The sequence below is a fragment of the Drosophila hydei genome, unplaced genomic scaffold, assembly GCF_003285905.1.
Source record: "Drosophila hydei strain 15085-1641.00,03,60 unplaced genomic scaffold, DhydRS2 tig00008115-arrow-arrow-pilon, whole genome shotgun sequence".
Lineage (NCBI taxonomy): Eukaryota > Metazoa > Arthropoda > Insecta > Diptera > Drosophilidae > Drosophila > Drosophila hydei.
Genome location: NW_022045828.1, coordinates 64,988 through 79,424, shown reverse-complemented (window position 1 = coordinate 79,424; position 14,437 = coordinate 64,988). Strand labels below are relative to the sequence as shown.

The following is a 14,437-nucleotide window of genomic DNA, read 5'->3' as shown; positions in this document are numbered from 1 at the left end:
GATTGTCGTTTAAACGAAAATAGGAATCTCCTTGTTATATTGTGGTCCTAAAAGGACCGATTTGTTGGGTGCGATTTGTATATAGTACAAGGCAGAGAGAAGCAATTTTAAGCGCGCTCGCCGCGAATACGTCTGGCCAGTTGAATGTCCTTGGGGCATGATTGTGACACGCTTAGCATGGATGGCACACAAGTTTGTATCTTCGAATAGGCCAACCAAATAGGCTTCGCTAGCTTCTGGAGAGCCATCACAGCTGAGCTCTGGAAACGAAGGTCAGTCTTGAAGTCTTGAGCGATTTCACGCACTAGACGCTGGAACGGCAACTTGCGAATAAGCAATTCAGTGCTCTTCTGGTAGCGACGAATTTCACGCAGAGCAACAGTGCCAGGGCGATAGCGATGAGGTTTCTTGACACCGCCAGTAGCTGGTGCACTTTTACGTGCTGCCTTAGTGGCCAACTGCTTGCGAGGAGCCTTGCCTCCAGTTGATTTGCGAGCGCGTCTGCTTTGTACGAGCCATTTTTTTCTCTCTTTCACAATTCTTACTTTACACTGTCACTGTTAAAAACACAATAATCGAGATGCTCGCTTACGCATCGCTTATATAGAAAAACTGGGGTGAGTTAGAATGAGATAGACATATTCGTTACTCATGTTAAATGCTATGCGCTCTACTCTACAAGTTGAGAGGGTAGTGTGTGAGAGAGGATGCAAGCATTTGTGTGCTCCCTCGTGTTTTCGGGTTTCTCGGTATAAATATAAGTGGATGTAACGATGCAGACATTAGTTGTTTCTGACATTCCGTGAAGTGTTCATTAAAAAGTAAAAAGTGAAAATGACTTTTTTTTTTTTTTTTTTTTTTTTTTTTTCTTTTTTTTTTGTTGCAGCTTATTGTCTTAGACTCTATAGCGCATTTAGCTCTAAACCTTAACTAATGGGAGGGCAGATATGCCAATTATTCTGCACTTGTAGCTACTATCTTAATTAGTTCTAATATTGTCTAGAGGATGCAATCTCTTCAGTCTTCGCCTATTGTGTGTTTATAGCCAGGTTGCTTGCGAGATGGTTAGGATGCGCTGCAAGTCTGTCCGCGTATCTTGAAACTGTGTCGCCCAATGAGTTCAGCAACTGTGGGAATTGCTAAATCCCTATGTAAGACTGAGTTTCTTACAAACCAGCTGGCTCCAGTCCATCTGCGTAGTGCTTTATTCTGCAGGGTCTGAATTTTGTTCCTTGTAGTCTTCGCCGAGGAGCCCCATAGAGAGATACCATATACGAAGGTTGGGACAACTATTGCCTTGTAGATGGCGGCCTGCTGCTGTAAGACAACTTGCTTGAAGCTCTCAGCATCCAGTCGAGGGTTTTTAGCTTGCTTTGCATTTTGAGGTTACTTGACTTATGTGCGCTTTAAAAGTCAGCCTTCTGTCAAGAGTGATACCAGGTACTTTACTTTTGAGGCTTTGGGAATAGTGGGCCCAATGCAACGCTTGGCAATCTCCTCTTCTAGTGGCGAAGGTAGTATGTACAGACTTTTGTGCATTAATGGTGATACCCCACCGTTTTGCCCAGCGTCCGAAAGAGTCCAGATATTTTGTAGTGAGTCTGAAGCTTCTTGCGCAGATACGTGACGTGATAAGATGGCGGTGTCATCTGCATAGGTCCGCTATGAGTACTGCATCTGTACTTCCTATATTTGGCTCGGGAGTTGGCATATCTCCTGTGAATAAAGTATAAAGTGTTGGGCCTAGAAACACTACCCTGTGGTACTCCAGCCATAATGGTCTAGTCAAGGATACTGCTTGCCCCCTTGACACTTGGAAGGTTCTTCCAATAAGGTATGAGGATAGCAACGCGAAAAATGGGGCTGGAAGGGTGGTCCTCACTTTCTGCAGCAGTCCCAGGTGCCAAACTCGATTCAAACGCCTGTTTGATGTCTAAAAAGACGGCAGAGCAGTACATCTTTTTTCAAAGGCTCCAAGGATATGGTGCACAACTCTGTGAACCTGTTCCGGTGTTCCATGCTGTCTCTGAAGCCAAACTGATGGTTTGGAATGGCCTCCTGGCGTCCCAGATGTGTCAGTACTCGTTCCAGAAATATTTTTCGAATATTTTGGGAGAGTACTGGCAACAGGCTAATTGGTCTGTACGACTCAATTTCTCCCACGGGGTTTGCCAGGCTTAGGAAATCACCAATCACGCGCGCTTCCAGCAGGCTGGAAAGTGCCGGATGCGGAGCATGGCGTTGTACACCATAGTTATGTAGTCTATGGTGGAGTCAGGCAGTGCTCTAAGGACTCTGCCGTTTATTAGATCATATCCAGGGGATTTTTTTGCCTTCACTCTTCTGATGTTTCAAGAACCTCTTCTTTTGTACATCCAGTTATCTGGCTTCAGCTGGGAGGGGCGAGAGAACGATGTCTTCTGTTGCTTCGATTTCTGAGGCCTCTGCGGTAATCACCGGCGTGAATGGTCTTGAAGGTGGTTTGCAAAAGCCTCAGCTTGAGCTTCGTCACCAATGTGCCAGGAACCAGAAATGCTCCGAATGGGATGTCGACGTATTGGCTGCCGTTTGAGCTTTCTTGTAAATTTCCATAATTGAAACTCTGCGTCAGTGGGCGATTCAGCTCGTACCAGCGCATCGCTGATACACCTCTTTTGAAGCAGGGCGAGAGCAGCTTTAAGATGCCTCGTGGCTTCGTTGTACGTGGATTTGGCATCAGGCGTGCGTAATCTTAACCAGCGTCTCCTGGCCCATCTTTTGTGTATTAGTAGGTGTTGGGCCTCCAAGGTGAGGGGATGTTGTACGGAGACTGTTGTCTTGTTTGGCAAGATGGTGGGCGGCTTGGTGCGCAGCTTGACTATTTCTTCCTGCAGTTTGTTTGCTGCGTAGTCACGTCTTCAGGAGTGTTAAGTCCATTTCTATGTGCAAAGAGTAATGGAGCTCGCGCCTAAAGACTCCTAAATCTGATCCTGCTGGCAGTAGTTGTTTCCTAATGGGCAAGGGCTGTGGCTGCGCGTGGATTGTGACTATTAGTGGCAGGTGGTCAGAGGATAGGTCCAAGGATTCTTCAATGGTCAATTGCCGGTCCCAGATGCCTTGTAGACAGCGAAGTCGATTCGATTGCCGAGGGCCTGTGTCCATTAATTGGGTAACGGGTGGGGGCTCCAGTCGCCAAATGCTGAATTGTAAGTTTTGAATCGCCTCAAATATGACTTCCCCGCGACGATTCGCACTATTGCTTCCCCAAAATGGGTGCCATTCCATTCCAGTCGCCGCCGATGAGGGTCTTATTCAACCTTTGGCCTAGAACTGTTCCATGTGATGATCACACAGACCAGTGTTTGGCGGAAGATAAATTGACGCAACTTCGATCGCTCCAATAGACGTAGGCAGGGTGATGGCTGAGACCTGCATGTGTTTTGCTGCAAATGACAGTAAAGGTGTATGCGGTATTGTTTGCTCGTATGAGGATTGAGGATCCACAAAGCAGTTTGCTCCTTCACCATGAGCCTGATAGTGTTCGTATCCGAAAATTGTGTAGTGGGGCACTCATAGTTTCTGTTATTAACATTATATCTATTTTTCTTGGAGAGAAAAACGCAGCCAGTTCCTGAGTCTTGTTTCTCAGGCCATTGGCGTTCCAGATACCCACACGTAAAGCCATTATTTGTAGGCAAGCTTGGTTATGATGGCCATTAAACTGTTTAGCCATGGTTGCTTGTTGGGATTGTACTTCTCGCATCGCTTTGAGCTCGGCATTAATTGCGTCCAAACTGACGTTGTTGTTGTTGTTGCTGAAGCATTTCAGTGAACAAAGTGTCACTTGTGGTATTCTTATTTGACGGTCCACCTCTAGCGGCCTGTGCGTAAGAAACACACTAATAGGCGTTGCAAAGCTCGTGGCTTGGGTAATGCTCCGGGGCCTTGTAATTTCGGAAGCAGTACTCGGACCCGTAGACGGTGGTTGTGTGGGACTCCTTTTTGTGCTGGGGATTGCAATTTGCGCAACCGCTTGTATACTTGGCAGCCCTTATAGTTGGCTGGGTGCTGTAACTCACAGTGCACACAAGTTGGTGCCTGGTCCTTTTCGCGGGTGCAGTCTTTGGATGCGTGTTTCCCGGCGCAACGCACACACCTGGGAGCTTTGTGGCAGTAGCGTTGTGTGTGTCCAAATTCTTGACAGCGATGGCATTGTGTCAGGTCGTTGTATCTTCTTGGCAGTTCCACTGTGCAGCGTTGCCTGCAGACAACTCGAATGTCCAAAATTTCTCTTGTTGTTGGGGGCCTGAGCCACGACACAAAAATATATTTAGCGGTGTGTTTTGTCCATACGGCTCAGTGGGGTTGTGCACATTTTAAATTGTGTGGCCTTTGGTTTCCAATTCCTTTTAATAGTGTTGTATCAGTGCTGGAGTGAAGCCTTTGAACACGACTCTATATGGTTTGTCCTCTTAAGCTGGTAGCAGTGGAACTCCAATTCCAGCTTAGTAAAGTGGTCTATAACTCTGCGATAGTCCTCACTGCATTGGGTTATACACCTATGTTATTCTTCTTTGGCTTAATTACGTATGATTTAGCATCAATTACTTTATCTATTATCTGTTGAAGTAGGGCCACAGAACTTGATGTTTGGACACCATATGGGGGGCGGACGAGGTTTCGGTGTAGTTTGCTGGTCGGTCAATACTGGGGCTTCTGGAGCTACAGGTGATTCGCTGTAGTCTTCATCTTCTTCTACGAGCAGTGAAAATCGATTTTCTGATATTAATGCTGCATTGCTGGTGCTTGGTTCGTCGAAGATGAGCCTTTTCTTGATGGTTTTTGGTGAATTTGGCTGTTTACGTTTCGGTGTTTTGTTGTTAGTGATGCCTTGCACGGAGGCGATATCTATTTTTGAGTTTATTGGCATGATGGAGGCTTGCCTATTTGCCATCACAACGTTAAGCTGGGCTTGCATTTCTGCATTTACCTTTACAGCTGTAGCGCGGTCATTGACATTAGATGTCATCGCGGATTGTGCTTTTGAGTGCAGGCGCACTCGCGCCAAGCGACGAAATTTCGTAAATTGCAATTAAAGCAATTGAGTTACGCGGAAGCAAGCGATAAGAAAACGCTGCGTGTGCGGTTTTTTGTTGCTGTTGCGTTGAAGAATGCACCGCAAAGTTCTATTTTTAGAACTCTGCAGCAGTAGAGCTTAAGCGAAGGCTGTTCGAATTTCACGTCTTTACAGGTCGAACGACTGATCGCGATTGAAAAAAAAAAAAAAAAAAAAAAAAAAAAAAAAAAAAACAAAAATGACTGGTCGTGGTAAAAGTGTGGCAAAGGCTTGGGTAAAGGAGGTGCAAAGCGTCATCGCAAAGTGTTGCGTGATAATATCCAGGGTATCACGAAGCCAGCTATCCGTCGTTAGCTCGTCGTGGTGGCGTGGAAGCGAATCTCTGGACTATCTATGAAGAAACTCGTGGCGTTCTTAAGGTCTTTTTGGAAAAATGTTATTCGTGATGCTGTCACATACACCGAACACGCCAAGAGGAAGACAGTCACAGCCATGGATGTTGTCTATGCGCTGAAAAGGCAAGGTCGCACACTGTACGGCTTTGGCGGTTAGGAAAGAAGAAGTATAAAAAGCAACTTACACTCGCACCAATCGGTCCTTTTCAGGACCACCAACATGTTTCCCTAAAAGAGCTTGAAAATATAAAATTCAATATACATTTTTTTTTTTTTTCGCAAACCAAATCGGTTATGGGCATATATTTAGCTGATGTTCAGTATTGGCTACGAATGATCGAGAAATTGAATTAATTCCGTCTAGTTTAAACCATTTGGTTTCGACATTTATGAAAAATTTGAAGCTATCAAAAAGAAGTATTGTGCATATTTCATATTCGAATAAGAATTCGATGTTACAGAAATCTTAGCTAAGCTGCGGTGAAAACTCGCGTGTATTTCAAGGGTACATTGCCAAATTTATAGTTTACATATCAGCAATATTAGCAATATTTCAGTTCAACATATTTGAAACCTTTGGAATATGGAACAGAAACACTAAATGACTAAATGAATGGCGATGACTGTACTTTTCTCAGCGTCTACCATCTGTAAATTTTCCCTTTATTTTTTCTTATTATATACATATTATTTAGAATGTTTACGTATGAAAAAAGTCATCTCTTTTGTATAAATTGGTCGTCCTGAAAAGGACGTTTGGTTTCGATTTGCGTAAATTCGTTATTAGTAATTTAAGCCTTCTTTTCGGTCTTCTTGGGCAACAAAACTGCTTGGATGTTAGGCAACACACCGCCCTGGGCAATAGTGACGCCTGAAAGCAGTTTATTCAACTCCTCATCGTTGCGGATGGCCAATTGCAGATGGCGAGGGATAATTCTGGTTTTCTTGTTATCGCGGGCTGCATTACCAGCCAACTCCAAAACTTCAGCGGCCAAGTATTCCATAACAGCCGCCAAGTACACTTGGAGCACCGGCACCAACACGCTCGGCATAGTTGCCTTTGCGAAGAAGACGGTGAATACGACCAACGGGGAACTGAAGGCCAGCGCGGTTCGAACGCGACTTTGCCTTTCCCTTAACTTTTCCACCTTTACCACGGCCAGACATTTCTTAAATTCTTTTTTTTTCACTTTAACACTGCACAAAACAAGTATCGAATGCCCAGCCCTCTCAACAATATGACAACTTATACTTTTTTCACTACCTACTTTTTCAGGTAAACGAGGGTGAGTTGTGCTGTGCGCAAACATGAAAACGTTGTACAAAAAAAACCTATAAATGTTAAGCAATTTGTGTGCTTCTGTCAACATTTGTGAAGTGAGTTAAAGTGAACTTGAGTGAATAATAACAATCATGCCGCCTAAGACAAGTGGAAAGGCAGCCAAAAAGGCTGGCAAAGCCCAGAAGAATATTACCAAGAATGATAAGAAGAAGAAGCGTAAGAGAAGGAAAGCTACGCCATCTACATTTACAAAGTGCTAAAGCAGGTCCATCCTGACACTGGAATCTCGTCAAAGGCCATGAGCATCATGAATAGCTTTGTGAACGACATTTTTGAGCGTATCGCTGCTGAAGCCTCTCGTTTGGCCCACTACAACAAACGTTCTACGATTACCAGTCGGGAAATCCAAACTGCAGTCCGTCTTCTGTTGCCCGGAGAGTTGGCCAAGCACGCTGTCAGTGAAGGAACAAAGGCAGTTACCAAGTACACTAGCTCCAAGTAAATCTTAGCTTGATGTATGCAGAACACCCAAAAGCAAAAGGGCCCTTTTCAGGGCCACAAATCTTTTTTCAAAGAATATGAAATATTTCCATGCTAACAAAATTTCTGATTCTGATTCTGAATAGATTACCTTTAATTTCTATTGTATAAACTTACTGAAGCAAATATATTTGCTTGCTATTCAAGAAAAACTATAAAATTATCGTTACTCCACAAATATCCCACTACAATTTCCTACGTTTTTATTATGATGAAGTTGGACACGTAAAAACTATTTGACGAAAACAGAAATTAACATCGAATATATTTCAAATATTGCTGCTGACTAAATAGGATCCGTTTCTTTTTATATTACTTTTAACAGCAACAAGAAGATACAGGTAGAAAAATATTTTTTTTTCTCTTGGATATATAAAATTGTAGTCCTGAAAAGGACTTTGTTTAATAGCAAATTTCATAGTTTTGAAATTTGTTCATACTCTGTCTGAAGAGTATATTTCGATGTGAAATTACTTCTTTGTTGCAGACGCAGTTTTTTGCCTTTGGCTTCTTGGCAGCAGCTTTTTTTGGCGACGCAGCCGCGACAACCTTCTTAGGCTTAGCACTGGTGGTCTTAGGTTTAGGAGTTTTTGGCTTTGCTGCGCTTGACTTTGCCTTTGCTGTTGTGGGCTTGGCTTTAATAGTACCAACTTTCTTTGCATCTTTGGCCTTCGCTTTTTCAGCTTTCTTCTTGTCAACACTCTTTTTGGTCACCACAGCCTTCGACAACTTCTTATCAGCGACTCCCTTTGGTTTCTTGGTAGCACATATAGTTTTCTTTTTAGCTGCTGCTGCCGACGAAGTTACCTTCTTGGATTTCTTCTCTACAGAGGACACCTTAGGCTTAGGCTCCTTTTTGGAAGATGCAGACAACTTAAACGAACCAGATGCACCCTTGCCCTTTGTTTGAATCAACTTTCCATTCGCAACTGAATTCTTCAGGTACTTCTTAATGAATGGGGCTAGTTTTGGGCATCGCACTTGTAAGTGGCACTGATATATTTCTTTATAGCCAAAAGGGATGAGCCACCACGTTCCTTTAAATTTTGTATCGATGCATCCACCATCTGCTGAGTTGGTGGGTGTGTTGGAGGAGCCGTTGTTTTCTTTGCCTTCGATGCGGATGCGGATGCTGGCTTTTTAGCAGCTACCTTCTTCTCAGCTGAGGCTGTTTGGGGAGTCACGGGAGACGCAGATACTGCAACAACGGAATCAGACATTTTTATTCAGCACTTCTTTACTTCTTCACTATAAAAACAAATGCAACGTTTTTGTTTAATCGAAATTTGCCAGCTGCGGCATGGCATTTTGGTCACCCGTTTCAGTGAGAATCGAGGAGGAAGGCTACGCGAGAATGTTTTTGCTATTGAACGTTCGTTACACAGAAGTTTACAATTACCATTTTATTGATTTATCTTTTTGAACAATTTATACATGGAATTTAAACTAAATAGTTAATTGAACATATTCCAAAATGTTTGAAAAATTGAAAAAATAAGTTCTCAGTTTGTTAAATATGATTTAACGATTTTTAATTGCCATCTAAAGTTTGACATTGTATGATAGCAAAATAAGATATCTTGGAAAAATCGCATTTTTAATTAAATAATAATGAAAATGTTAACAAATTATGTTGACAGATAATAATTCATTAATTTTTTTGTCAAATTCAACTATTAATATGAACATTCCTTATATCTTTCTCTTTTAAATGCGATTTTAACTAACCCATTTGGTGTTGAAAGCAGACTTGCATTCGAGGCAACGCAATACAAAAATGGTTTGTAAAAATAAAATCTTCTCCTTAACAATAAATATATGTTAATAAAGATAATATTAGAAGAAAAATGTTTTATTCTCTTTACTTGCATCAAACATATAGTCATTTCATATCGTAATATTATATATATAATGCGATATACACTTCTCCCTCACCAAGAAATACAGTGATAAAATATTTTTTCATCTAAGCCACTTTATTTTATTAAGAAGAATGCTAAAATGTTTAAAAACTAATATAGTTTTATCTTCAATAGGAAGTGCTTATAAAAATAAAAGGAAAATCTCAGAAAAGAAATATATTATCTTAAGTTACATCAAACGTATCACACATTAACGATACGTTCACATTCGATATTCGCTTTAAAAAATACACATTTTTTTGTTAAGCAAGAAACGTTTACCTTTAACAAAAATATATTGAGATCCTTACTCAATTACTTGACTAGGACTAGGACTAGTTAGTGACATTTGCTCTAACCTACATTTTATTATGTAAATATAAACCTATATACTCGTTTCCTTTATTTTTATATCAACTCAAATTCAAAATGATTGTCGTTTAAACGAAAATAGGAATCTCCTTGTTATAAATATTGTGGTCCTGAAAAGGACCGATTTGTATATGTACAAGGCAGAGAGAAGAAATTTAAGCGCGCTCGCCGCGAATACGTCTGGCCAGTTGAATGTCCTTGGGCATGATTGTGACACGCTTAGCATGGATGGCACACAAGTTTGTATCTTCGAATAGGCCAACCAAATAGGCTTCGCTAGCTTCCTGGAGTGCCATCACAGCTGAGCTCTGGAAACGAAGGTCAGTCTTGAAGTCTTGAGCGATTTCACGCACTAGACGCTGGAACGGCAACTTGCGAATAAGCAATTCAGTGCTCTTCTGGTAGCGACGAATTTCACGCAGAGCAACAGTGCCAGGGCGATAGCGATGAGGTTTCTTGACACCGCCAGTAGCTGGTGCACTTTTACGTGCTGCCTTAGTGGCCAACTGCTTGCGAGGAGCCTTGCCTCCAGTTGATTTGCGAGCGGTCTGCTTTGTACGAGCCATTTTTTTCTCTCTTTCACAATTCTTACTTTACACTGTCACTGTTAAAAACACAATAATCGAGATGCTCGCTTACGCATCGCTTATATAGAAAACTGGTGGTGAGTTAGAAAGAGATAGACATATTCGTTACTCATGTTAAATGCTATGCGCTCTACTCTACAAGTTGAGAGGGTAGTGTGTGAGAGGGATGCAAGCATTTGTGTGCTCCCTCGTGTTTTCGGGTTTCTCGGTATAAATAGAAGTGGATGTAACGATGCAGACATTAGTTTGTTTCTGACATTCGTGAAGTGTTCATTAAAAAGTAAAAAGTGAAAAATGACTGGTCGTGGTAAAGGTGGCAAAGGCTTGGGTAAAGGAGGTGCAAAGCGTCATCGCAAAGTGTTGCGTGATAATATCCAGGGTATCACGAAGCCAGCTATCCGTCGTTTAGCTCGTCGTGGTGGCGTGAAGCGAATCTCTGGACTTATCTATGAAGAAACTCGTGGCGTTCTTAAGGTCTTTTTGGAAAATGTTATTCGTGATGCTGTCACATACACCGAACACGCCAAGAGGAAGACAGTCACAGCCATGGATGTTGTCTATGCGCTGAAAAGGCAAGGTCGCACACTGTACGGCTTTGGCGGTTAGGAAAGAAGAAAGTATAAAAAGCAACTTACACTCGCACCAATCGGTCCTTTTCAGGACCACCAACATGTTTCCCTAAAAGAGCTTGAAAATATAAAATTCAATATACATTTTTCGTAAACCAAATCGGTATTGGGCATATATTTAGCTGATGTTCAGTATTGGCTACGAAATGATCGAGAAATTGAATTAATTCCGTCTAGTTAAACCATTTGGTTTCGACATTTATGAAAAATTTGAAGCTATCAAAAAGAAGTATTGTGCATATTTCATATTCGAATAAGAATTCGATGTTACAGAAATCTTAGCTAAGCTGCGGTGAAAACTCGCGTGTATTTCAAGGGTACATTGCCAAATTTATAGTTTACATATCAGCAATATTAGCAATATTTCAGTTCAACATATTTGAAACCTTTGGAATATGGAACAGAAACACTAAATGACTAAATGAATGGCGATGACTGTACTTTTCTCAGCGTCTACCATCTGTAAATTTTCCCTTTATTTATTCTTATTATATACATATTATTTAGAATGTTTACGTATGAAAAAAGTCATCTCTTTTGTATAAATTGGTCGTCCTGAAAAGGACGTTTGGTTTCGATTTGCGTAAATTCGTTATTAGTAATTTAAGCCTTCTTTTCGGTCTTCTTGGGCAACAAAACTGCTTGGATGTTAGGCAACACACCGCCCTGGGCAATAGTGACGCCTGAAAGCAGTTTATTCAACTCCTCATCGTTGCGGATGGCCAATTGCAGATGGCGAGGGATAATTCTGGTTTTCTTGTTATCGCGGGCTGCATTACCAGCCAACTCCAAAACTTCAGCGGCCAAGTATTCCATAACAGCCGCCAAGTACACTGGAGCACCGGCACCAACACGCTCGGCATAGTTGCCTTTGCGAAGAAGACGGTGAATACGACCAACGGGGAACTGAAGGCCAGCGCGGTTCGAACGCGACTTTGCCTTTCCCTTAACTTTTCCACCTTTACCACGGCCAGACATTTCTTAAATTCTTTTTTTTTCACTTTAACACTGCACAAACAAGTATCGAATGCCCAGCCCTCTCAACAATATGACAACTTATACTTTTTTCACTACCTACTTTTTCAGGTAAACGAGGGTGAGTTGTGCTGTGCGCAAACATGAAAACGTTGTACAAAAAAAACCTATAAATGTTAAGCAATTTGTGTGCTTCTGTCAAACATTTGTGAAGTGAGTTAAAGTGAACTTGAGTGAATAATAACAATCATGCCGCCTAAGACAAGTGGAAAGGCAGCCAAAAAGGCTGGCAAAGCCCAGAAGAATATTACCAAGAATGATAAGAAGAAGAAGCGTAAGAGGAAGGAAAGCTACGCCATCTACATTTACAAAGTGCTAAAGCAGGTCCATCCTGACACTGGAATCTCGTCAAAGGCCATGAGCATCATGAATAGCTTTGTGAACGACATTTTTGAGCGTATTGCTGCTGAAGCCTCTCGTTTGGCCCACTACAACAAACGTTCTACGATTACCAGTCGGGAAATCCAAACTGCAGTCCGTCTTCTGTTGCCCGGAGAGTTGGCCAAGCACGCTGTCAGTGAAGGAACAAAGGCAGTTACCAAGTACACTAGCTCCAAGTAAATCTTAGCTTGATGTATGCAGAACACCCAAAAGCAAAAGGCCCTTTTCAGGGCCACAAATCTTTTTTCAAAGAATATGAAATATTTCCATGCTAACAAAATTTCTGATTCTGATTCTGAATAGATTACCTTTAATTCTTATTGTATAAAACTTACTGAAGCAAATATATTTGCTTGCTATTCAAGAAAAACTATAAAATTATCGTTACTCCACAAATATCCCACTACAATTTCCTACGTTTTTATTATGATGAAGTTGGACACGTAAAAACTATTTGACGAAAACAGAAATTAACATCGAATATATTTCAAATATTGCTGCTGACTAAATAGGATCCGTTTCTTTTTATATTACTTTTAACAGCAACAAGAAAGATACAGGTAGAAAAATATTTTTTTTTCTCTTGGATATATAAAATTGTAGTCCTGAAAAGGACTTTGTTTAATAGCAAATTTCATAGTTTTGAAATTTGTTCATACTCTGTCTGAAGAGTATATTTCGATGTGAAATTACTTCTTTGTTGCAGACGCAGTTTTTGCCTTTGGCTTCTTGGCAGCAGCTTTTTTTGGCGACGCAGCCGCGACAACCTTCTTAGGCTTAGCACTGGTGGTCTTAGGTTTAGGAGTTTTTGGCTTTGCTGCGCTTGACTTTGCCTTTGCTGTTGTGGGCTTGGCTTTAATAGTACCAACTTTCTTTGCATCTTTGGCCTTCGCTTTTTCAGCTTTCTTCTTGTCAACACTCTTTTTGGTCACCACAGCCTTCGACAACTTCTTATCAGCGACTCCCTTTGGTTTCTTGGTAGCACATATAGTTTTCTTTTTAGCTGCTGCTGCCGACGAAGTTACCTTCTTGGATTTCTTCTCTACAGAGGACACCTTAGGCTTAGGCTCCTTTTTGGAAGATGCAGACAACTTAAACGAACCAGATGCACCCTTGCCCTTTGTTTGAATCAACTTTCCATTCGCAACTGAATTCTTCAGGTACTTCTTAATGAATGGGGCTAGTTTTTGGGCATCGCACTTGTAAGTGGCACTGATATATTTCTTTATAGCCAAAAGGGATGAGCCACCACGTTCCTTTAAATTTTGTATCGATGCATCCACCATCTGCTGAGTTGGTGGGTGTGTTGGAGGAGCCGTTGTTTTCTTTGCCTTCGATGCGGATGCGGATGCTGGCTTTTTAGCAGCTACCTTCTTCTCAGCTGAGGCTGTTTGGGGAGTCACGGGAGACGCAGATACTGCAACAACGGAATCAGACATTTTTATTCAGCACTTCTTTACTTCTTCACTATAAAAACAAATGCAACGTTTTTGTTTAATCGAAATTTGCCAGCTGCGGCATGGCATTTTGGTCACCCGTTTCAGTGAGAATCGAGGAGGAAGGCTACGCGAGAATGTTTTTGCTATTGAACGTTCGTTACACAGAAGTTTACAATTACCATTTTATTGATTTATCTTTTTGAACAATTTATACATGGAATTTAAACTAAATAGTTAATTGAACATATTCCAAAATGTTTGAAAAATTGAAAAAATAAGTTCTCAGTTTGTTAAATATGATTTAACGATTTTTAATTGCCATCTAAAGTTTGACATTGTATGATAGCAAAATAAGATATCTTGGAAAAATCGCATTTTTAATTAAATAATAATGAAAATGTTAACAAATTATGTTGACAGATAATAATTCATTAATTTTTTTGTCAAATTCAACTATTAATATGAACATTCCTTATATCTTTCTCTTTTAAATGCGATTTTAACTAACCCATTTGGTGTTGAAAGCAGACTTGCATTCGAGGCAACGCAATACAAAAATGGTTTGTAAAAATAAAATCTTCTCCTTAACAATAAATATATGTTAATAAAGATAATATTAGAAGAAAAATGTTTTATTCTCTTTACTTGCATCAAACATATAGTCATTTCATATCGTAATATTATATATATAATGCGATATACACTTCTCCCTCACCAAGAAATACAGTGATAAAATATTTTTTCATCTAAGCCACTTTATTTTATTAAGAAGAATGCTAAAATGTTTAAAAACTAATATAGTTTTATCTTCAATAGGAAG

The 14,437-nt window shown here is 40.8% G+C and overlaps 5 protein-coding genes and 3 pseudogenes across 5 annotated transcripts; 4 read left to right on the top strand and 4 right to left on the bottom strand.

The window, feature by feature from the left end:
- Positions 1–107: 107 nt before the first annotated feature.
- Positions 108–10,183, bottom strand: LOC115483242 (annotated as a pseudogene).
- Positions 5,295–5,663, top strand: LOC115483273 (annotated as a pseudogene).
- On the bottom strand, positions 6,195–6,635 carry LOC115483269 (histone H2A-like). The gene is given in 2 exon segments (XM_030224614.1): positions 6,195–6,473; positions 6,475–6,635. Coding segments are annotated over 2 exon segments (375 nt in total). The 5' UTR covers positions 6,619–6,635; the 3' UTR covers positions 6,195–6,242.
- On the top strand, positions 6,825–7,273 carry LOC115483271 (annotated as a pseudogene).
- Positions 10,184–10,372: 189 nt separating the features above from the next.
- On the top strand, positions 10,373–10,794 carry LOC115483272 (histone H4). Its single transcript, XM_030224615.1, has one exon. The coding sequence runs from the start codon at positions 10,428–10,430 to the stop codon at positions 10,737–10,739; it is 312 nt and encodes a 103-aa protein (XP_030080475.1). The 5' UTR covers positions 10,373–10,427; the 3' UTR covers positions 10,740–10,794.
- Positions 10,795–11,317: 523 nt separating this feature from the next.
- LOC115483274 (histone H2A) lies at positions 11,318–11,775 on the bottom strand. Its single transcript, XM_030224617.1, has one exon. It carries the CDS (start codon positions 11,738–11,740, stop codon positions 11,366–11,368), a length of 375 nt encoding a protein of 124 aa, XP_030080477.1. The 5' UTR covers positions 11,741–11,775; the 3' UTR covers positions 11,318–11,365.
- Positions 11,776–11,944: 169 nt separating this feature from the next.
- LOC115483228 (histone H2B) lies at positions 11,945–12,409 on the top strand. The gene has a single exon (XM_030224572.1). The coding sequence runs from the start codon at positions 11,987–11,989 to the stop codon at positions 12,356–12,358; it is 372 nt and encodes a 123-aa protein (XP_030080432.1). The 5' UTR covers positions 11,945–11,986; the 3' UTR covers positions 12,359–12,409.
- Positions 12,410–12,787: 378 nt separating this feature from the next.
- LOC115483268 (histone H1-like) lies at positions 12,788–13,675 on the bottom strand. Its single transcript, XM_030224613.1, has one exon. The coding sequence runs from the start codon at positions 13,615–13,617 to the stop codon at positions 12,868–12,870; it is 750 nt and encodes a 249-aa protein (XP_030080473.1). The 5' UTR covers positions 13,618–13,675; the 3' UTR covers positions 12,788–12,867.
- Positions 13,676–14,437: the final 762 nt, after the last annotated feature.